Source organism: Ambystoma mexicanum, chromosome 10, assembly GCF_040938575.1.
Source record: "Ambystoma mexicanum isolate Mex_15411 chromosome 10, UKY_AmexF1_1, whole genome shotgun sequence".
Lineage (NCBI taxonomy): Eukaryota > Metazoa > Chordata > Amphibia > Caudata > Ambystomatidae > Ambystoma > Ambystoma mexicanum.
Genome location: NC_090932.1, coordinates 1,591,258,780 through 1,591,282,403, shown reverse-complemented (window position 1 = coordinate 1,591,282,403; position 23,624 = coordinate 1,591,258,780). Strand labels below are relative to the sequence as shown.

The following is a 23,624-nucleotide window of genomic DNA, read 5'->3' as shown; positions in this document are numbered from 1 at the left end:
CCCGCACACATATTAGAAACCAGCAGTAAAGTGAACTTTTGTTGTTTCTCATAAGTCAACTTGTGGGCTTGTGAAGTGGAACAAGCCAAGAGCCAGAATAATTCCTGCATATTGGAACACCTCACCCTTGAAAGGGGACATTTCTTTTGATTAATGCCATCACTGACATTTAGAACTTTTTCTTTGAAGGAGTTTTATCAGCACCTTTTTGAGAACAAAGTATCATTGGACTTTAGATTTGTCATTAGTGTTACGGCCAGAAGTAGGGTTTTGGGACACAACAGTGATTGACATTTTATATTGACATCCTGACAGTTTTGCTAGTTTCCTTAGAGGCAGGGAAACCCCTCCTAGTACTTGGGGCAGGGAGGCATTTTTCCAAACCCTCATTTTTACTTTAATAAAGGTTCGACAATAACTACATCACCTATGTCCGAGTCTTCCTTCTACACCCTTACAAAGGATACCACCATGGAGAGAGAGATTTAAAGGGAGCTTGTGAGCCAGAAGAACAAAATTGAGGTGTGCCGGTGTGGTGAGGCGCTGGGTTAGAACTAAATTTGAAAAGACAAACTAAAGTCAATGCGACCCTTACTAACCAAATAAGATTGGGTTGCTGCACGAAAGAGGGACCAGCAGTCACCTCAAAAACTGCTAATAGAAACAAACACTTGAAAAATGTCACCTCTAAATGATTGCACAGCCCTAAGCGAATGGTAAATGTCCTATTCAAATTGAATGTCTAACTGGACAACAAATACAGTGAAACAAAGAGTCCAAAGCAATAGATTCTTCAGTAAAAAAAAAACGCTGTTGAAACAGATTTTATGAGTTGATGCAAAAACAAGACTGCCGACACATGTTTCGACCCAAAACAACGGGTTCTTTTCAAGGCAAGACAAATGTTATTCAAACTGAGTTGGAAAACCCAAGCCCTCCTTAGGGGCAGATATGTGGGCCAATTCTAAAGTAGTTGATTCTCCTCAAGAATATAAACGGCAAATAACTGAAGCAGTCTCTGTTACTGATACATTGTAGTACATTCCCAGAGCATGGGAGTTTGTTCAAACATTGCAACTGTAAGTTCAGGGGCTGGTTCCCCACTGTGGCCAGAGTCCAAAAGCTTGTGAGCCAGAGCTTCAGGTTTGAAACTATCTTGTTGTCTTTCTTTCGATTGCAGAGGCATGAAGAGAATCTGGCACTACCTTCAGCTGAAAGACAGGCCATTCAGAGTATACAGGCTGGTGTGGATTCCTGGAAGTACCAAGCCAGGAACTCTCTCATGTATTACCCTGCAGGTGAGTCAACACGTTAAACCAGCCAATTGCACGTCAACACTCTGTAAACCGTGAGTCCTGCCACCTACAGAGGCATGTTCTGCACATAGCTTGCCCATCTTCCCCTTCCATTAATTTCCCTTCCTTTAAACCCAGTGCCTTGTTAATGTGCTGCACAGGTGTCAACTGTTTTTACCATTGATAGGGGTGTGAGGTTTCATATTAAGGCCAGCCCAAGTTCTGATTTTCTTTCCTTTACTCCCCTAGCTGGTGAAGCTCCCTTTTAATTGGGGATGGCTCATATTTTAGACTTGTGAGCCATACACTTTTTGGCAACACTGTACTACGATCTTGCTTCCTGGTGCTTGTCAGACCTTTCTTCTGGTGTGAGTTAGTGATGACTTGTAATTAAACTGTGACAGTGTCCGAGTATAAAGGGTCCCCAGGGCACGGAATCTGCACTTTGTTACTTCACTTGCACTGCCTATTCAAATGTTTTATTTTTTACCCTTAGGTGTACCCGATCTTGATGATGTATTCAAGAAGCCACGAGATGTGATTCACAGAAACACCCGTTTCCTGAAGGACCCCTTTAGTCAAGCCCTCAGCAAAACACAGCTACAGCAAGCAGCTGCACTCAATGCACAAGTAAAGCTGCTTTCCCTGGCCAACATCTGTCCCGCTTTCCCTCATCACACTTCTCCTCTGTTTACTTCTTTTACACAATGTTTCTTCTGCATCGGTTCTTTTATGGGGATTTTTGCATTTGCCTTTTGTCTTATTCAGCCCTCCCACCCCCTTATTGCTTGCCTCCTTCCTCCTCTACATTACGTTTCTTGCCTCTGTTTATTGCCACTTCCTCTTATCATTTCCCCTCATGCATTTCCTGTTTCTTGGTGTTTCATCTTGGGATCTTACCTATCTTTCTTTCCTGTTCCTTTCTTGTCCCATTTCTACCCCTTGCATCCTCTTCCCTTTTTTAGCACTTGCTTCTGCTAACATTGAAAGACATTTGAAGTAATGCTTTTTCGTGTGACGTGCCTGTGCATTTCAGTCTTAGTGATTTGTTTTGCTTGTAACTCCCAAAAAGAGAGTGTGTAAGTGAGTTGGCCTGTTACAGCTTTGTGGGAGATGGGTTGGAGGTGACAGAAGTTCTGTTAGAAAATGGAGATATGTCTTTACTTTTCTCCTGAAATCTTGATTATAAAAACCCTGAAATATCTGCCACGAAAAAATGTGGAAGGCTCTCTCACCAGTCACATTACTTATGCTGTCTCTTCTTTCTTTACCCTAGTACAAGCAGGGTAAGGTAGGACCAGATGGGAAGGAACTGATCCCACAAGATTCTCCAAAGGTCCAGGGATATGGATTTGTTGGCACTCCATCTCCCATTCCCGGTAAAATGACGTTTAAAATTGAATTAGAAGTTTATGTGCTAGTAATGTATGGCTGGTGTTCTGGGGCATTCATATCTTCACAGTTAATATAATGGTGGTGTATACTGAGCCTAAGGGAGCTGAATGAGGTTACTTTAGCAGTGGGTGTCAAGATGCAGCAGAGTAATTAAAATATTCCACATGCTTTTATAGTACATAAGTATTTCTCTGTTTGTTAGGGGATGCTACCTTGAATCCAGGAACTCGATGGTTTAACATCAGCACTGTCCTAGAAAATCTTTTTCTTCCAGATCACTGGGCCAAATAGAAGTTAAGATTGTTGTGATTGGAAGTTCAGGATTCATGGCACTTAAGTTTATCATTAGCCAGTCTACGTTTCTCCGTACTTAAGGATATTCTTGATCAAACCAGCTAGGAACAACCATTGTACCCATTCTCACGCCACAATCCACCCAAAATCACCAACTGCACTACCAGTGAACAACGAGTGAACACGTATTATAATCTTTAAACCTGAACAATAATTGCATGCCCTAGGATTGCCATATAATACATGCCTTTATGACAAAACTCATTAGCAGGCTCTAATCCTGCGCAATCTGTTTGCAGTACACTCCCACCATGCAGCAGACCCATTTCACTGCTACAGAGGTCAGGCACCCCTAGAATGTAGTACCACCATCAGAGCCCATCACTGGCTTTTACCGCAGATAACCCACAAAAGACAGTCCGTAGTGGTGTCGGGAGGGCTCAACCATGCTTCAAGGAAAACCCTAGTAGTATATGTGTGCACTATACAAATGTAATTTAAATTAACAGACCTTTGCAGCGCCTCTGGTCTCTCTTGCAAAGTAATCAGTGGTCTCAATTTGATTCCCAGCAGATTAGCGGTACCCAGTTATTTCATTGCACAATACTCGCTGCACACATTTTTCAGTGCGGAATATTAATTCCACTGAAATTAATGATCATTTAAAATATGAACGAAAAAGAAATAGATGGTTGCTTTGGCAAAGGGGATATTGAGTTTTCAGAGAGCGGGGCAGGGTTAGTTGTTTAAGAGAGCTGCATGGAGTGTCCTCCCCGCGTTTGAGAGGTGAAATACGTTTGAAATGTGGTTTAAAAAAACAGCATTAAAAAAATCAGCTAATAAAAAAGAAATCAACTGTATAAGTGTTCCCTTTCCTAGAAAGCTTTTAATGATCCACTCTATTTGAAATTCTGGCTCCCGTTAAACAAGCTGATGTTTGAAAGCTTTTGGAGTTTTCCATGTTCTCCTCACCTTGGACAATGTTGTGCACCATCCACTTAGTAGTGTGAGAAGACATGTATTTATTTAATGAAAAACCCCAGGCAAAAATGGCATAAAAATACTTACATAACTTTTTTAATTGATTTACAGAGCGGAGGACTAGTGTCCTTAACAATGGACCGGATGATGCATAAGGGTATGACGAATCTGGGTAGAGCCAGCTCCTTTGAGGCTAGGGTGGTGAGCCTGCTAAGCAAGACCCTCCCTCTGGGAAAGTTGGACCTCACTTGGAGTTATTCCCTTCTAGGGGGCAAGGACTCCCAAAAAAGAACATAGTGTCTGCCTGCATGGGAATAGAAAAGACTGATATTATTGCTGTGGATTGGCATACCCAACAGACTAACATTACTCCAAGATATTTGGCTGAAGGCAATGCTGGGATTCTATTAAAGTAAACAGCTGATGGAGAGCAAACACGCTCCATGGGAATATGGTGGCGAGAGTAAAGAGACAAGGAATCTGGAATGGAGGGAAAAGAATCCTACGCAGAGGTAAGCCTCTGACGTGAGAACGTCCTGGAGGGGCGGAGCCATGCAACACCACAGAGCCAGTGGTAGAGTGGAGGGAGAGCAGGATGAGGGAAAGACACCGGGAGACAACATATGGTAGGCCTGGGGCCCGTCAAGAGACACCAAGACCTGGCTGCAAAGGGGAAACCAAATCTCTAATCTCCATGCGTGCCAGGCAGGAAAAAGGAAGTGAGCACCCCCAGAGGATTTAAAGCCAGGGAGAGACATGGAGGGTTTTTAACTAAAAAGAGTGAGACAAGAAGCTGGAGAAGCCAAAAGGGTTACAGGAGCCTGAGAAACCTGATTGCTGGATACTGGCAGATATCCAAGAGAGGCCCTGCTGGGTTGATCCAATCAAGGGGTCAGAAGGCTTTGGAGAGCCCTAGAAGAATGAGGATAATTTTTCAACACTTGGAAAACCGGGTAGCTTGATGGTTCAGTTACTCAATCCTAAATCAAGAAGGATATGAAGGACAATGTCCAAGTTTTCTCCTTTTAAGGAATTGAACCCATTGTATTTGTGTCAAGACTTAAACTTTGTTATAAGGATCCTAAAGAGAGGACTGAAAACTTTACTATGAAAAACCCACGTTAGACTGATGGACAGTACTTGGGAGCAACCCAAGTAGTTTTGGCCAGAAGAAGCTTGAGTGGAAGGGTTACTACTCTGCCAAATGTTTCTGGAAAGTTTTTCTAAAAGTCGTAGGGGCACATTTTTATGGAAAGCTTTTCTAAAAGTCGTAGGGGCACATTTTTACGGAAGGTTTTTCTAAAAGTCGTAGGAGCAGTTAGTTTTCGGACTGAGGTCTATTTTGATTTGGATAGTTGACAAGCACCCTGATTTCAGTTTTTAGGTAGGGAAATGACCTTAAAGCAATAGGAACAGGTAGGCATTTTCTCTTTATTTCAAATAAACACCATTGAAATGTCAATCTCTAGTGCGACTCCTTCTGGTTCGCCACAGAAGGTAGAAACATGAACTCGGTACAAGGATAGTAGTCCATGATATTGGAACGGGATAGTGGAGAAAGTGCTTACTATTAGGATGAAGAGGTGAGGCATATGTGCTGTGGGGTTGTGATATAGAGGTAGGGGGAGATGTGGTGGTGTAGAATGCTATGCATGTGGTTCTTCAGAAAGGAGGAGGGCTAGGAGGTTGGCTTTAAATATGGATAGAATGGGAGTTGTGTGGAGAGGAAGAGCATTCCTGCGTAAGGGAGCGAGGTGTGGAAGAGCACAGAAATGAGAGGGCGCACAAGAGGAGACAAGGAGGTGAGCCAACGATGATAGGAAGTGAGGGCGGGGTGGCAGTGAGATGGGCTGAGTATAGTTTTGAAGTTGATGAGACTGAGTTTATACTTTGCCCTCTGATAGATAACCAGACTAACTAACGACGGGCTGGGGTGGTGGAGGTGAAGCAGGGAAGGTTGAAGCATAGTCAGCAAAGTTAAGGACTTTGTCAAGAGGTGAAAAAGCATAGTTGGGAAGGCTGTAGAGTAGACTGGCACAGTAGTCAGATCGATGGAGTACTAAAGAGGAGATTAGGTGTTTTTTAGTGTTGAAGGGAAGATGTCTTATTTTTCTGATGTTGAGGAGATTTCTTCTGGCTTCAGTGACAGATTTGAGATGAAGAGCGCAAAGTTTTGAGATGGGTCAAAGACGACATCAAGGTTGCGAGCAGAAGCAGAGTAAGGAAGGTAGTCTGGAGAGAAGAATAGAAGGGAGGCGAGGAAGAGATGGCCTTTTTGGATGGAAAGTAGAGACCTTCAGTCTTAGTGGAGTATGAGTGAGTGAGATGCCATCCAGTATTTGATGGTGGAGAGACCGTTGGACATTTATGAGCATAACTCATCCAATAAGGAGAAGATCTGAGAGTCATGAGCAAAGAATTAATAAGAGAAGGCATAAGAGTAGATCAAAGTGCTAAGACAAGAGGTATAGAGAGTGAAGAGAAGTAAAACCAGGACTGACCCTTGGGGAACACCAACAGTAAGGGTTGCGAGTGGGGAGGTTAGGCTGTTCAGGACACCTAGAAGTATCTGGGGGTGAGATATGAAGCTCTGTTTTCTGCCTTATCTGCATAATCGTTATGGAACTCGGTGTCCAGTGATCACAATTGCAAGATCCTTCACAATTGCAAGCCTTCACACAACCTAGAGAAGAGTTTCCCAAAGATATATTCTTAAACTGTTTCCATGGCCCTCCCACAGATCACAGTCACCAGATTGGCATGTCTCCCAATGCAGAGGATTAGGTTTGCTCTCGGACATTGGGCCTCTCATGTATGCCCTTGCTGGCCTTTATTTAAAAGCATAAACTCCCACATTTTCTGTGGCTGTCAGTGTCTCCAATGGAAGCACACAGTCACTTGTCACAGCATCTTGTTAAAGACAGCAGTAACCTGGTTACTGTGCTAGACCATCTGTGAAAGGGTAAGCAGTGGTCTCTTCGCTAGAGTTAAAATGCAATCCTCGGTATAAATCAACAGACATTTGTTTTAAAAGTTTTACTGGCATTTGTACTTTTCCATACCTCCTCCCCAACCAAGTTATGCTATTTCTTCCCCTTAATCTTGTTGTCATTGTGCCATAAATGATTTTATTTTTTTTGCACAGAAAAAATTGGACACTGGCTCATACCTTTTTATATACCCTTTCTTAGTTCATATTAATAGGGATCTTGTTTTCAGTTCACCGAGACAAGAGGCTTCCTCGTCATTGTTGTGACTGAGTTTTCTATACAAGAGACTGCATAGTATTTCTTTTAGTTACTTTGGTTAGCAATACATTTCCATCATGCTACATAACCTTTATAGCCACATTGGTTTCGTGGGTATACACATCACACAAGTAAAAGATTGAGATTTTTTTCAATTAGAAGTAGGTGCGCTCACAAAATACCACTTGGGCCGGTGCATTGCACTTTTTGCTCCAGTCGAAAATTGTACCGTTCCAATACACTTTTGCACTGGCACAAACACTGCACTTTACCAAAGCAAAGTTTCTGTAATATAGGCCTCGATGCCTTCAGAGGAAATCTATTGGGTGGGAGGCATCCAGTAGGATGTGTAGCAACACATCCGGTTTGACTAAACACATTCTCTCTCTCTCCTCTTCCAAGCCCTCCATGCATGTAGAACATTCTCTGTTGGATGCAGCCCCCGAAATTGACATCAATTTTAATGAAAATCTTTTTTAGACTCACTGAGGTGTAACATCAATAAGGCAGTAACTTGTAGCTGAGCCTATGCTGGGCAAACATGCAAAAGATAATAATCCTGGTTTGTCGGTTTTCTTAGACTATGTTGTTAATGTTGCCAAGAGTAAAGGATAAGGATCTATAACCCCCGCAGTTCTGCAACTAAGAATTACATGGTTGGTGTTGGGTAGATTTTCATTTATATGTGAAATCCCCTTCACATGCGAGTCCCCCGGCACGTTTGGCTGGAATATTGGATTTTTGGTCTCTTCCCCTGAGTAAGTGGGAATCTTTTTCCACACTCACTCATTCTTTTATCCTATCTTTGGGTTCCTTTTATATTTCGTTTGTATACCTTTTTCTTGTACTGCTTTCTTCCAAGTTTTGTGGCGTCTGTCTTTGAAATTTGAAGCACACTCTATGCAGTGTTGCCTGGAGCCATTGGGGCTTCTTTTTATTTTCTTCTATAGGGGGATATGTTTATCCTCCCTATCCTTTTCTATTGTGAGATCAACAATCCCCACCTTATGTGGAGTGCTGTGGGGCTACACTGTATCCCCTTTCTCACTACTCCTGTAACTGTTTTGTTACAGTGATTAGCTAATCTGACTGGCTGTGGCAGTGGTTTTATCCTACCGACTTTTGTGCAGTTTTTACTGCCAGGCTGTACTCACAGCCGTGGTAGTGCACAGAAGGGTCACCATTGACCCAAAATGGTGGCAGTGTTCTTTTTTCACCAATTCAATATAGCTTTGTCCCTTTTTGGTCCTTCTTCTGCTGTGCAGGGTAGGGGAGGTCCTGGTTTGACTTTTGTTTTCAGAGGGATCCCTTTTTGAAGCTCGTCGGGGTGTCTGTGAGGTCAAGAAACGGGGGAACTCAGAAACTTCGCTGTTCTTTGTCTTCTGCTGTGCCTGCCTGGAACCAGTTCCAACTGGGAGGCTGGCTACCCCCTCCCCCCAGAGTTTGAATGGCGCATGGGTGCTGATTGGATGGGTTCATGCATAAGCAGCATGGATCCTGAGGCTGAAGAGAAGCTGACCACTGGAACTGAAGAAACATTGAGGAGAAAGAGGAGAGACGCCGCAGCCACTTCCAGATTACCAGAGATGACGTCTGTGTAATCGCAGCTGCCCGATCCCTTCTTCAAAGCATCCAGAGAGGCCCAAAAAGGATGACTCTCTCTCTCTTAGGCTGATGGGTCCAATCAGTCTCCAGACGACCTGCATTTCGAGCCATCCCACGATGAGCAGTGACCTTCACCGGCTGCAAACCGCCAATACCCTGGGACGTGTGGCCACTATTCAGTGCATCGCCTTCCGAAGATCTAATCCTCCCAAAACTTTGGTGGACTCCTTCCAGGTTTCCAGGAATGAGATTCCACTTCTTGAAGACACCTCAATAGAGTGCTGGACCGAGAAAGCAAGACAAATCGACCAGGCAGTAACCATTCTTCACTGGTGCTTTGAAAAGAGCGCCAAAATCACAGAACCATGAAGATTCCTTTGCCCGGAGCTTCTTCACTCGACTGCTGCTGCGAGATCCATAACTAGATGGGGATGGACTTCTAAAGCTTAAGGCCTCTGTGAAATTATTGCAAAGTATTTACCTGCTTATGTTGATCGTGTCATTCATTCTTACCTAAAACAGTTATTACAAAAATATTTTACTTACCCTTCGAATTACGTACTGCCATTCTCAAAGTATACAAAAGTGTTTTACTTACTGTGAATATTGCATCGGTTCTCCTATGTGCTTATTGTGTATTATAGTACTTACCTTTCCGAAGAAGCACTTTTATCTTAGTATATATATATATATAAAATAAAATAAACCATTTTATTTATATAACTTTTAGTGTGTTAGTGCATGTTCTAAGTTCTTTGTACTGCCAACAAAACGTGGTTGGTTCAGGCCTATTCTATGAGCCTGAGCCCTGTGTTCCAAGTATGAGTCTTCTAAAGTCCTGCCAATGGTGGAAATTTGTAAAACTCCCTAACAGTTAGCAGTAAATCATGTAGTAGTTTACCGGCGGTTGCAATCCATAATTCACAGTATATATGTAGCTGGGAATTATCCTAAATAATAGATTGATAATTCATGAGTATGACCAAATGCATTATGGTGTGTCTTCGTGCAACACTGTGAAACAAAAATCCTTAATTAAACATACAACTTTTCTTAGGAATTTATTTTATTTTTTAAATGTTATTTTGATGTGTTTAGCTCATATTGGATATTTCACATATTTATTAAAACATATACAGTGTAAACATATACTAATAAAAGAATGTTAATAATACATTTCCTTCAAATAAAATACAGTCCACAGAACATACAACAAATACTCCAAATAAACTTGAGGATTCTAAATTAAAATAAAATTCAACTATTGCCCAGATTCGATATAAGGCAATCTGCAATTGTGACAAGCCAGAGTTCAAGCAGTAGAATAAACATGTTTTACTCTCGATTTCATTATAGTTATTTACAAATGTTTCCAAATGAATCATATACACATTTCCTAATTTTAGGCACCTAGTCATCATGTGTCTAGGGGTCTCGGGAGTATGTGAACATTTACACATTCTGCACAATCTTTTGCTATAATCCAGGCCCAATCGAGGGCCTATTGTTTAAAGCCCTGGGAGATGATTGTGTAAATTTAAAAGGTGACAAAAATGAATAGGAAAGTTCCCCAATATGTTTGGTGGCTATATGGGGCTTAATTTGGGTGATAATTTAAAGCTATCTGTGAGGACGGGTACATTCTAAGAGACATTGGGAAGCCGAACATAAACTGTGCCGCAAGGCAGAAGCCCCATTAAACAAATCTCCCCCAAAGGAGGGCGAGGTGGGGGAGATCGGGAACCGGGCACCATTCAGTTAAGAAGGCCAAGGACCAAATGTATTGTTCCTGAGTTTGTTTTGGTTATTTGATAGTGGGGGGGGGCAGAGTTTAGGCAAGAATAGGTTTTGGGCAGGGGACTTTATTCTATTGTGTGACATCCTGACAAGCACACGTTTTACAGCTTTTTTGTCATAAAAGAGGATTCAGTTGTTAAGGCTTGGGGACAGCTCAGGGCTTGTTTTCTCTAATCTAATAAAAGTAAGGCTTGAATATACCAGTGTCCACCCAATCACAGGGGTGTCGCCACAGTCAAACTTTCCTGAGCTTTCATTCAAGAAATGGACTACTTCCTTTTATGCGTCCTGCTGCACGACCTCTGCAATAACAGCTGCTGGAGCAGAAGATCCTCTAAGTACCAGCTACTGCTCGACATCCGACAGTGGCTTTTTCTCGCTCTTCCTGTTTCTGCTCCTGCTGCAATGGGGCAAGTTCACAACTCCTCTACTTACGACTACTACTCTGCTTCTTCTGCTTCCTCATGGCCTGCACCTGAGGGGCCTTTTTTTGGAAAATTAGATTTTATTGGCATTTAGGTTATAACATAATGGAATAACAATCGTACAACACCACCCAGTATCAATTATAACATTTCCCCCCTCCTCTGCCTCTCCGCTCCCCTCCTAGCCATGGTCCATTAATTTGTTACTGCATCAAGAATTGGACGCACTTTAAATCCCTTCACTGCCCGCTCAGGGTAGCTCCACTATGTACGCAAGAACATTGGTCGTGTCCACCTCCGCATTTCACCGTGCATCACAGGCAACATGTTCTTTGAGTACAGTATCATCCCGAAACAGTCATGCTACCAGGTCCCTCCTGTTGTTGCTCCCCAATCCCATCAAGCATACCTTCTGTATTTTTCAAAAAAGGGGATCCACATTCCTTCTATGTTAGACCTGGATTCATCTATGAGATGAGTTAGATACTCCATATCGTCAATTGCCCGGACTTTGGTGATCCACTCTTCCTCCCCTGGCATTCGCAGACTTTTCCATCTCTGGGTCAGGAAGCACCTAGCCGCCACCAGCATAACCTGAAACATATGTCCTTGTGTCTCACCATAGTCCCCATCCACAACAACCCCAAAGAGAAGCAGCCATCGGAATAGGGCCATCTCTATCCCATCCACCCCCTTTATCCAGACAGGACCTCTCCTCAATACGTCTGTACCACCGAAAATTTCCACCACATGTGAATATAGACCCCTTTTTCAGTGTGAACCATTCCAACAGTGTGGGTCATATTCCTCCCTCATCCGGGCTATTTCTGTGGGGGATAGTGCCATCTGTGCAGCAATTTCAGGGCCTGGTGTTAGCACTGGAGTGATACAGTTAAGCGATTGGCCTGTCAGCACATAGTGGTCCACCTCCTATCATCAATATCCTCCCCTAGATCTTGCCCCCACTTCACCCGCACGGATCCCTCAGGGCCCCCAGGAGCAGGAATTTATAGAGCCTGGATATTACTCCCTTGGATCCCTTCTGTGAAATCAAGAATATCTCAAATTCTATTAGTTCGCTCCTAAGGGTATCCCCCCCCATCTGTATTCGGTGAGGGTCCCCTTTAGTTGCAAATAAGCGAAAGGGCGAAAGGTTATTCAAGCCCAGGGCCTCCTCCAGCTCCTTTAGTGACATGAAGGTTCCTCCCACCCACAGCTGTCCCACCCTGCTAAAACCAGCCTCATACCACTGTTGGAACGCCAGTGGTTCACCAATCCCGTCCCTGAGCGGGGGAGACCAAATGGAACTCAAAGGCGAGGGCCATGTTGTGAGCATCTATATTCACCTCCATTCCTTCCACACGGACCACAAAATGCCCAACACTGGAACCTCCCTAGGATGCGTTTCTTGGAGACCCATAACCATTTGTCTAATGTGACCGGGGCTTGGATCTCATTGTCCATTGCCACCCATTGCTTCCCAGTCCCCGGAGCAAAGTGATCCACCAAGATCCTCAACTGAGATGCCCTATAATACGCCCCTAAGTCTGGGAATCCCACTCCCCCATCCTCCTTTGGCCACGTCAGTACCTCGTAGGAAATCCTGTGCTTTTTTACCCGCCCAGAGGTAGCTCAACAGGACCTGTTTGACTTCCATCAGAAATGGCTTATATACCGGTGTCGGGAGCATTTGAAACAGGAATTTGGGGAGGATTACCATCGAATTGAGGCGTGCCATCCATGAAAATCCTAACCCTGCCCACCGCTCAATATCCCGCTTCACCACCGACCAAAGAGGGAGGAAGTTACTGGCAAAGAGGTCCCCTGGGTTCTGTGTCACCCGAATCCTGTGGTAACAAAACCAGTGTCTCCGTATTCTAAAGCGGAGTTCCTCCGCATGTTTCCCTTCGGCATCCGATAAATTCTCTGCCATGAACGCCACAGACTTCCCCAGATTAACCTTAAAGCCTGACAGGTTTCCATACTGCTCCAAGCTTCTCAACATCCTTGGTACCGACTGGGATGGTTTAGTAACGTAGAGTAATGCGTAATCTGCAAACAGGCTAATCTTGCAATGTGTGTCCCCCACCCTTACCCCGCTGATCTCCTCATCATTCCGGATAGATGCCACCCATGGTTCCATCACCAAAGCATATATGCAAGCATAACCCTGTCGCGTGCCCCTCCCCAGATAAAACGACCCTGATTCATTTCCATTCACCACAATCCTTGCCGAGGGGCCAGAATACAAGGCTGACATCCAAACCAGCCATCTCGGGCCTACCCCCAGGGATGCAAAAACGTCCCCCATGAAGGCCCAGCTCACCCTGTCGAATGCCTTTTCGGCATCCAAAGATAACAGAAGAGCCCCCTCCTCCTGTACAAACCTCAAGCTCAGCACATGGAGGGTCTTCCGCATGCTGTCTGCCCCCAGCCTGTTCAGCACGAATCCGATTCTGATCAGGGTGGACCAGTCGGGGAAGGTATGTCTCCAGACGCGTTGCCAGGATCCTGGCGATGATCTTTGCGTCCACGTTTAGGAGGGAGATGGGCCTATGTGAACCAAATTCCACCGGGTCCTCCCCTGGCTTGGGTATCACGGCGATCAGGGCCTGAAGGAATGTCGGTGGTATTGTCTTGCCCCCTAATCTGTTTAAACAACTTGGCCATTGGGTTCACCAGAGTGGATTGGTATCGTTTAAAGAAATATGGAGAATTCTCAGAACTGTGCTAATTCCTCTATACCTTAGAGACCCGCAGCTCCTTTGCTGGACTCTAGTACTTTTTCATTTTTACCTAGAGAGAGTGAGACCCTTTTGTCCCACTCTCTCATGTATTTTAATGTGATTGTAACTCTGTTTCTTTTGGTTTTCGGAGTCTGCAAACTCCATAGGCATCTTTTTATATTGTAGCACACAGCACCTTTAGTGTAGTGCTACGTGGAAGTCTTCCAGATTTCCCCAAAGGTTTAAATACCTTTCTCTTGGATAACTACTGTTTCCAAGAACAGTAAAGTGAAATTGGCTTTACTTACACTTTTACATTTGTATACCCAGTCCACACTATCTTACAATAGGGTGCTGGGGGGGTTACATAGTATCCCCTTTGTCTAGCTTCTCATGTACCATTTTTATGTTACCCTTTCTTCGATGAATGGCTGGTGGCAGTGGTTTACTTTTTACTACCGTGGTGTGTCTTTACCGCAGACTGCATTCGCAGCTGCAGTAAAGCACCATTGGGTGCCATTTTTGTCAAAATGGCCCGGTCTTCTACTTTCGCCATTTCTTTGTGTAAAGATCCTTCTTGAGATTTACTCTGCACGGTTTGCTCCCTTTGTCCATTTTGTCTTTGGCGGGATTCACGAGTGAAGCCCGCCTCTGGCTCCAGGGTGTCTGGTGGGAGCAGGAAGTGAGGGAGGTGCCAGAAACTTCCCTGTGCTTAGTCTCCTAGGAGACAGGAATGCACTCCTAGGTGATTGGCCGGCTGGCTGTCCGGCAAGGACAGCCACCCTGCTGGGTGATTGACAGCCAGGCTGGAATGAATGGGAAAAACCTGCATAAAAGGCAAGGCTTTTTGGCCTGGAAGGCAGCGTCGACCACTGGACGAAGGAATTCGAATAAGAACTTGAAGAGGACACCTGCTGCAACTCCTGGATCGTTGGTTTGCCCGGTGAAGCCCTGCTGCTGTACTGAAACTCCAAATTCGTAGCCCCTGCAAGGACGACTTCTCCCTTTGAGTTGGTGGGACCAATCAACTCCAAAGTAAGCCACCTGGACATCCCTCTCGGAGCTGATCGAAGTTCCACAGATTTGCTGCTGGACACCGAAATACCAGGCAGAGGAACACCAGTTTGTGTGCGTTGCTTTTAAGCTGGCCAAGAGCTCCAGGAAGATCTTCCGAACTCCCAGGAAACAGGACTGACCGAGCCTGAGACACCTCAACAGAGTGCTGGACAACAGATGCAAGGAAAGCCCATTTCGACAGTCAGGAACCGTGGTGGTGCTGTTTGCGGTAGATGCGAGGAGCTGAAACACCGAATTGCCACTAGTTTGAAGATTGCTGGTTGCTGTCGGTAACCGTCCCATTACAGTGCAGGAGCCCCCAGAAGTCCTCCCTCTTGTCCCCACGACTGAGGCCCAGGAACACCAGGATCTGCAGAGCTGCACAGGAACAGAATCACCTGCTGCATTTTCATCTAACCAAAGTAAAGTCTAAGAGAACTTACCTCTTGTTGTAGATGTACTTCTACTCTTCACAAGCCTAACAGCTTGTGGCCCTACATTGATTCTTCTTCTTCTTCCTCTTCTTCTTCCTCTTCCTCTTCTTCCTCCTCTTCTTCCTCCTCTTCTTCCTCCTCTTCTTCCTCCTCTTCTTCCTCCTCTTCTTCTTCCTCTTCTTCTTCCTCTTCTTCTTCCTCTTCCTCTTTAATATATTTGTGATCTCTTGCTAGTTCTTAAAAACCCTTTCTTTAAAACATTGCAGTGCTATTCTAAATGCTAACAGTAACATATCAATATCCACAGTGTCCTAACTATTGATGTCACCTGAGGATGTAGGAAGTGTCTGTGTGGCATCCCAAATGGGTGCTTGCTGATTTAGGAACTAAGAGTGTGTATTTTGGAAGGTATTTGTGTGTTGCTATTGTATTGCTCCCTTCTAAACAAGGCTTATATAAATGACAGGTAAATAAATAATTGTTTTATCAAGAAACCTTGAGTTTAAGTGTTTGGTTGAATACTTATCACTGTGAATCTCTGTGTAACCACTCTACAGCTCACATTGACCCCCCTTGAGATATGCCTGTCTGCTCTACCACACTACCAACCTGTGTAGTTCAGACTTGTACCAAAGGTTGGGTCCTATTGCCAGGAGGCTGAGATTGTTGTAGTGCACCCAATGTGTCCTACCCCAATAATCCTAGCGTGCCCCTTCAATGGTCTCTGAGTAGGGGTGCCCTGTCCGCTTGGACCCCCTGTAACTTCCCTCACTGATGCGGGCAGCCTCAACGTGATTAGCTGCAAGCCTCTCAGTCAACCTCATTCGCCTCTCCCCACCCCACCGGACATCATCTTGCTTCACCTGCTGTGTCCAGGATTCCCAGCAGGAGGGTGTATTTCCCCCAACTCTTGTAATGCCACACTTGCGGGTGGGTGGGGGGGGTGACGGCCCTGGCTAGGGGAGCCTCACTGGCAGGGGGAGATATCCAGCTGCTGAGGCCTGGCCCCCAAGAATCTTTCCTGTTCTATGCAGCCGTAGCAATCTCCCCTAAAGGAAAATGATATGACTAACAAAACGCAAGAACAGTGAATAATGATCCAGTAACCAAGAAATCCAGCCTATTCTCTAACAAAGAATGTTTTCAAATTGTTTCTAAAAGGCATAAAAAAAGGGGTCAGGCCGCCAACACATGTTTCACAAGGCTGAGGCAGAGGTCTGAAAGGCTCTACCACCTGCACAACTACGCTTATAGATCAAAAGTTGTTGTGAGCAGAGGGGACGAGATGGTTTGTAAGACTGTAATCGAGCCTTAAGGTAGGAGTGAGCTTTGCTGTGCATACATTTATGGACAATAGTCAGCATGGCCTCCAACTTGATTCTCTGAGCAACTGGAAACCAGTGAAGGCGTTTTCGCGTTGGAGAGATATGTGATCTTCTGGTGACATTAGACACAAAACGAGCAGCGTGTTCTCTATCACTTGAAGCCTTGCAGCATCATATGCTGGCATGCTCACAAGCAGTGCATTCCCATAATTTAGTTTGCTCCCAATACTATCCCTGGCTATAGTAGCAGTGTTAGTCAGATATAAATGGGATTAGTGACAAGAACTAACAGTGACTGAAACCTGGGCATGATATAGAGTCATAAGAATATCAGAGTTTCTTAGTGGTGTTCGGAGCTGCCAACAGTAATAGTTCTGTCTTTTGGTCATTTAAGCAGAACCAGTTGTCCCTCATCCATAGACTGATGACATTAAAGATGTTATTAATCTGATTGGTATTGCTGGTTATATTGCCAGACAGCATGAACAGCAGCTGGGTGTCATCAGCATAGCTTTGAAATTAGACCTCACTGCTTCACAGATTATCATGAGGGGGTTTTATATATAGATTGAAAAGGAGGTTAGACATACATGCTCCATCAGGGACTCACTGCATAATCAAATGAGCATTAGAGGTGTGCTGTCCCAGCACCACAGTGGGTGGAAGGGGGGGGTGGACCTGATGGTGTCTACCTAGCTAGTTCCCAGGGAGCGGTCATCCAGGTGGCCAGGACACGGCAATCACTATTGAATCCAGTTCCTGGGGGTGGACCAGTGAGGGAGGATCCCCTGGGTGGGGGGTCCTCGGGGAGTGGGACACCGAAGGGCGAGACGCGGCATCCTCCTTCCTTTTACACATTTTCCCATCCTCTCGCGAAGGACATTCCAAACCACTGCCCCCTAGCCCACCGTTCTAACTAACACTTTCGTACAACACAAAGGACAACAGACTAAAACCTGCGCCATTTACCTGACATGTCACAATACAAGGGTCAGGCAAAGTCAGGCAATTGATCAGAATCACACACACACCTGTCGATCCTTTCCCTTCCCCACAGGGATGAAAGGTGGAGCCACAGAGCAGACAGCAGACAGCGGACAGCACAACGAGACGGCTACCACGCAACAGTTCAAAAGGAGAGGGAAGGCAGCAGGAATTAAGAAAGTCGCAAGGAGAGAAGTGACCTTGCCCTTTTCAACCCAAACCCGCAGAACCTTTGGAAGAGAGCCTAGACTGCGAACAATAGCACAAGTGTCCTGCACCAGATGTCAGCGGTACATGGGGCAAGCCTATGACGATAAGCAGGAGCGAGGGAAGCTCCTGTGCACGTTATATCGCCTTGACTCCAGAGAAGCCAAAAGCCAAGCAGTTCATCACAGCCAGTGAGTTGAGGGGAGAACTGTTAAAAACTGGGCTGTATAGAGGGAAAATCGCAAAGTGACATGTTTTGAACCAAAGCTGGTGAACTTTGATTGAACGGTAAAGAGTGTGAAGGGGAGGCCAGCTACAGAGGTGTAACCAGCACCACGTGGGTGCTAACTCAAGAGACTCTGGTCGAGCCCCATATGAGAGAAACTACAAATACCAGAAGGCCGGAGGAAGGCCAGCGAAATAGGTCAAGGTGGTCATACAGATGGTCAAGCAAAATCCCTGTACAATCGAAAAACTTTGATCTACAAGCGCTGTGAAAGAAAGAGAAGTCAACCCTGCATTGGGAGTAAACAATGATAGACCAAGGGAACGGATCCCGTTAAAGGGAAGAGGAGTCTGAGGGAGATCCAGGGGTGAATCCATCACCCAAGAATATAACGTATAGACTGGTTGAAGCTCAGAAGGGAGGGACCCTGGGGTGAACCTATCACCCAGCGAACATTGGGAACAAACTTTCATTTCGTTAAAGGAACTTTTTGTTTTTGTTATTTGAACACATCAGGCCCGAAGGCAAGAGACTTTCTAAGGAAATGAGTCTTGGCCAACAGCGACTCTAAGAACTGCCATTGGAACTATCGTCTCGCACAGGAGAAGCCCGAAACTGTACTGTGCTTCGAGCTCCCATCTTACCCCGTGTCCAAAATGTGGGGAAGGGAGACCCAAGCTATCGCGCATCCTGACCTATTATTTTTTCTTTCCTTGAGAACTATCCCACACCCCTTTTTTGTATTCGTTGTGAGGTTTTGGCAACAGGTTTTTTAGTATAGGCTCTTTTTATTTTGACACAACTCCACTAGGACTGCCTTATTTTTCATTTGATGGTCAACGCTTGCTCTAATCTTAGATTTAGGTTTAGATTAAGCGTTTTTCCAACCTGCATACAGCATTCATTGTTCAATAAACACCCTTGAACTGTAATCACTTGTGTCTGTCTTACTTGTTGTCACCATGAGTTCCTCACGGGAGGGGGAGGGGGGGCTACCCTGTAGAAAAGAACAGATCCAGCTAATCGCTAGGTGATCTGGGGTGATGGGTGGTTTTTGATCTTGCGCTGGTTGTGACAATAGTATGCCGTGATCAAGCACATCAAATGCTGCTGAGAGTTCCAGGAACATTAACAACCCAGCTTTTCCATCATTCAGAATGTCAAATATGCCAGACTAAATATCTAGGATTGAAATCTCTGTACTATGTGCTGGGTGAAAGCCCAACTGTTAAGTACCCAGTAGTTGTGAGTGACAACAAAGCATTTTTTGAGAAGGAAGCTAACATAACTTTGTCATGGCATACATCACTGGCACAGTTTGTTGCTCTAAACTCCTGGATAATTTTAGGAACTTGAAAGACACAGGTGAAAAAGAAAACTGTGGAAAATAATGAACCATAGTTATTGAAGGCACTTAAATATTTGAAGTCACCTCAGTGGGCCTTTGAGTAGATATTTTAGCCCTTATGTTATCCTTGATCTTGGTGATTTTTTTGTTCAAAATATGCCATAAGCTTATTACTCCAATCAGACGAGGCAGGAGGACCAGCAGTGGTAAAATGCCCTTCCTCAAAGGTGCTTAATAAGCTGAAAAGCTCTTTGGTTGAATTCTTCGTTGAAAAATTGGATTATTATAGATTTTTCTTAGATGCAACAAGAGCTGACCTGTATTGGGCCTGTATGGTTGCCCACATTTTGGTTCTCATCATGGCCAGTTTTACGCCATTTCCTTTCAGCTTTCCCTTTAGTCGTACAGAGATTGTTAATAATAGGATTGTCAGTAGCAGAGTTATTCTGAGTTCTTGAAGTTTTTGGCCTAATTGGGGGAAACCGTATCCATGGCTGTTTGTAGTGATGCATGGTAGACTTCAACCTTCTGATCCAAATATTTTTTGCAAAAAGAGTTTTACAGTAAGGTTAAGCATAGGGGCCATAGCTTGAAGAGGTAATTATCCTAGTATTGCGGCATAGAATTTTGAACGTGTTGGCAGGACTGACTTTACTAGGCATTAATAAAGCAAATCGCAAGGTGGTCTGACCATGGCCACCTAATGTAACAGATATTTGAGATGACATTATTAGCATCTATCCAGTCAATATTACGACCCCTCTTAAGCATGGAGCCTCTGAATAATTGAGACAGGCTAAACTCTGCAAGGGTAGGTAAGCAGTCCTGCTCCTCCTTGTCGTTGGGGTCCAAATATCCGGAATTGTACCGTTACTGCCACTTAATAATTTTGCATGCTACGAAAAATGCGCCTTTGTGCAGTCCCAAAATCCCAACACCCATCACATAGACTAAGAGAAGGGTGGGTTGCAGGGGTCTTCCCCGCTTCCGTTACATGGAGAGCAGTACATGGAGAGCAGGGGACATAGTTTAAAAAAGAAAGAAAAGAAAAAAAGACCCTGCAGCGCTAGCTCCCACCCACATAAGTGGGTGGGAACTGACGCAGCAGGGGATAGAGGCGAGTCGGCGGCACACTTCTGTGCCGCTGAGACGGTAAGTGTGTTGGGTTGTAGGGGGGGGCGGGTAGAGGGATTCAGGCGATGAGTGATCTATGTAATCACTGCGCCGTGCCGTAATGGAGGCCGACATATTTGTTGTCGACATAACGGGCGAGGAGTGCTCACAGAGATCTGAATATCCAAAGTTCAAATCACCCAAGATAATATTGGTTGACGTGTTTGTCATAGAAGGTTCAGTTTCTTCAAACAGTGAGTTCTTAAACTCATGCATATGATCATGAGGACGATACACGCATGAGAGGCTGTATGACAACTTGGGATTTACCAGGAGGGCAACATTTCACACCCCGTTATAGGATGAACATCTAATAATTAATGTTAAGCTCTTTAGAGAAAATGACAGGAACTCCCCCTTTGACCCTGTCTGGTCAGTCTTGACGCAAGAGAAGATGGGAATCGGGTACAGCTAAAGATAGAAATAGACCGACGGCTGGGTGAAGCCAAGTCTCTGACAAAAACATAATGTTGATTCCAAGGTTGTTTGGGTTGATATGATTTTTTAGGAGGGGTTAGACTTTGTTGCCTTGATAGAGGCTGAGAAGATCACAGAAGCTTTTAGGACAGTGTTTCCCAAAGGGACTTTATGAATCTATACCTTGGGCAATACAGAAACTCCTAACTCTTAGTACAGGCCCGTACCACCTGATATTATAGTAGCATGACAGAGCAGCGGGAGGGCTGTTGAGAGATACAATGAACGTGTAACATATATATGGTTGAAAGAAACACTTATACACTGATGTATTGTATAAATTAAGGTTTATATATATATTTGTATATACACAGGCATAGATAAATGTTAAGGTAACTACTATTAGAAGTCATAAACACATTAAAAAAACAATACAATGCTTACGGTAAGTAAACCAAAGCATAAACCACATTTAGAATAGCGGTATGCAATTCAAGGTGAGTAAAAAATCGTGTTACACAGTTGGAATGACTGTATGCTATTCAAGTCGAGTTAAACCACATGAATAGACTGGCAGTATGTAATTCAAGGTAAGTAGACCCTATTGGGAGTAAACTGTTACTTATTCAGTTTCAGGAATTATACAGTTATACCAATAATGTTATATGTATGTACTTTGGCCACTTATGCAAGTTATTCAGGAATAATACAATTACAGGTAAGCACTTTGCAACATATGTAAAGTTTTCTTATTTCAGGAATAATCCTGTTACACCCATATTACTTTTTAGAATAGCGGAACGCAAGCATTAACTCATGAATTACTTTTCAGGGAGGCAGTACACACTTCAAAGGTAAGTAAGAACTCCAGGTGAGCAAAACCCTATTGATAGTAAACCCTTACACTTATTCTGTCTCAGGAATATGTAGGCACACTAGCATTACTTTTTATAAGAGCGAAAGACAATTCAAAGGTAAGTAAATAAATGTGTAAACTTTTCAGAATGGCAGTGAGCAATTGACAGGTAAGTAGAACTTTGTAACACATTGCAACTTATTCTGTTTTATGAATATATAGTTAGAACACTAACACATAGCAAGTAACACTTGTTATACTTTAGAAGTCCTTCCCTGATCTAGGGCTTGACTGTTCTCAGAGGCAGATGGGGACACTGGTGGTCCAGTTGCCAACAGTAGGCAGGTCAGGATAAGGCAGACCTGTAGAAAAGTCAGAGTTCCAGAGGATTTCTCGTCCAACAAGTAAGTAACAGACTTTAGAATTAGTTGAAGTGTTCAGGGATTTCGTAGAAGGCTCCCTAGATGCGCTCCAGCGTTATGCCTTGGCGAACTGCATGGGCGAACTCCCAAACCCACAAATCGCCACCATAGCCACACAAGAGTGACACAAGACTTTAGGTAAGTATTGCCCTCAGCCACACAGTACCTCAGCAGCGACGGTGAAGAAGCTTGCAGACAAACGCCTTCACGATGCAGAAGCACAGGGGTTCTTGTTTGTAGTGAAAAAGAAAGTACACTGGATGGGAACTTGCAGCAGCAGTCGACAGAAAAGGCTCCCAACAAAGGATTCTTCGGTGCGTCTCTCAGCTCTTTGTATTTGGTGCCCTTTGCAAGCTGTGACCACAAAAGTGATGGGTGGAAGGTTTCGAATGAATCTGTACCACTGGCATTGCTCTGGGCAACCTTTCACACCACAATCTAGATCCCAACTCACTAGTTCACGAATATAATAAAATCATGTTAACTACCATGGATAAAATTGCCCCACTCAAACTTCGCTCCAGTAAGCCTAAAACCCATTTAAACAAATGGTACACACCCGAACTCAAAGTCCTCCGTCTAAAAAAGCGCAAATGTGAAGCTGATTGGAAATTATGCCCCTCCAGTGAAAAGAAAGCCATCCTGGACACGATTTCTCGTCATTACAAAGCTGAAATTTGCTTAGCTAAACGGAATTCCTATAACATCCGCATTGCCAACTCCAACTCAAGTATGAAGGAGCTCTTCTCCATACTAAAGGAACTTGAGTCACCCATAGACACACCCGACACCTGCACCAAGAACCAGACCTGGTGCACAGACATCCAACAAGCACTAGCAAATAAAATAAACACCTTACAAAATAAAATTCATCTAAAAAAAGATTCCCTAAACCTCACTAACCCTCCCACATCTCCGCCCAAAGTCTTACCAAGTATACACACTAACTCATTCACCTTCTCTAAAACTACCACCCTTGAGGTTGAGAAAATCATCCTCTCTCTTAAACCATCAAACTGTAAAGGCGATATCTGCCCTGCACACATAATAAAGGACGCAGCCAGAGACCTGTCACTCTTTATCTCCAAACTTATAAACGCCTCCTTCTCCTCAGGCAGTATCCCCTCCAACTTAAAACAATCTTGGGTACTCCCCCTCCTCAAAAAACAGACGCTCGATCCCCTCATCCCCACCAACTACCAACCCATCACAACCGTACCCTTCCTACTGAAAATCTTGGACAAAGTTGCCTATGTCCAGATTCAAAAATAGCTAGAACTACACAAGCTACTAGGCGCCAGACAATCAGGTTTCCGCCCACTACACGGCACGGAAACAGCCCTCATCGATCTGAAAACCCAAATTGATGACCTGAGGGATAAGGGCAAGACAGCACTCCTCCTCTTACTT

At 44.3% G+C, this 23,624-nt stretch overlaps 1 protein-coding gene across 1 annotated transcript in view; it reads left to right on the top strand.

Moving 5' to 3' along the window:
* The window catches only part of ESS2 (ess-2 splicing factor homolog), a 374,781-nt gene that overhangs the window by 252,620 nt on the left and 98,537 nt on the right, over positions 1-23,624 (top strand). The window contains exons 5-7 of the mRNA XM_069619940.1: positions 1,181-1,298; positions 1,792-1,925; positions 2,572-2,674. Coding sequence (XP_069476041.1) covers positions 1,181-1,298; positions 1,792-1,925; positions 2,572-2,674 — 355 coding nt within the window. The remainder of the gene's footprint in view (positions 1-1,180; positions 1,299-1,791; positions 1,926-2,571; positions 2,675-23,624) is intronic.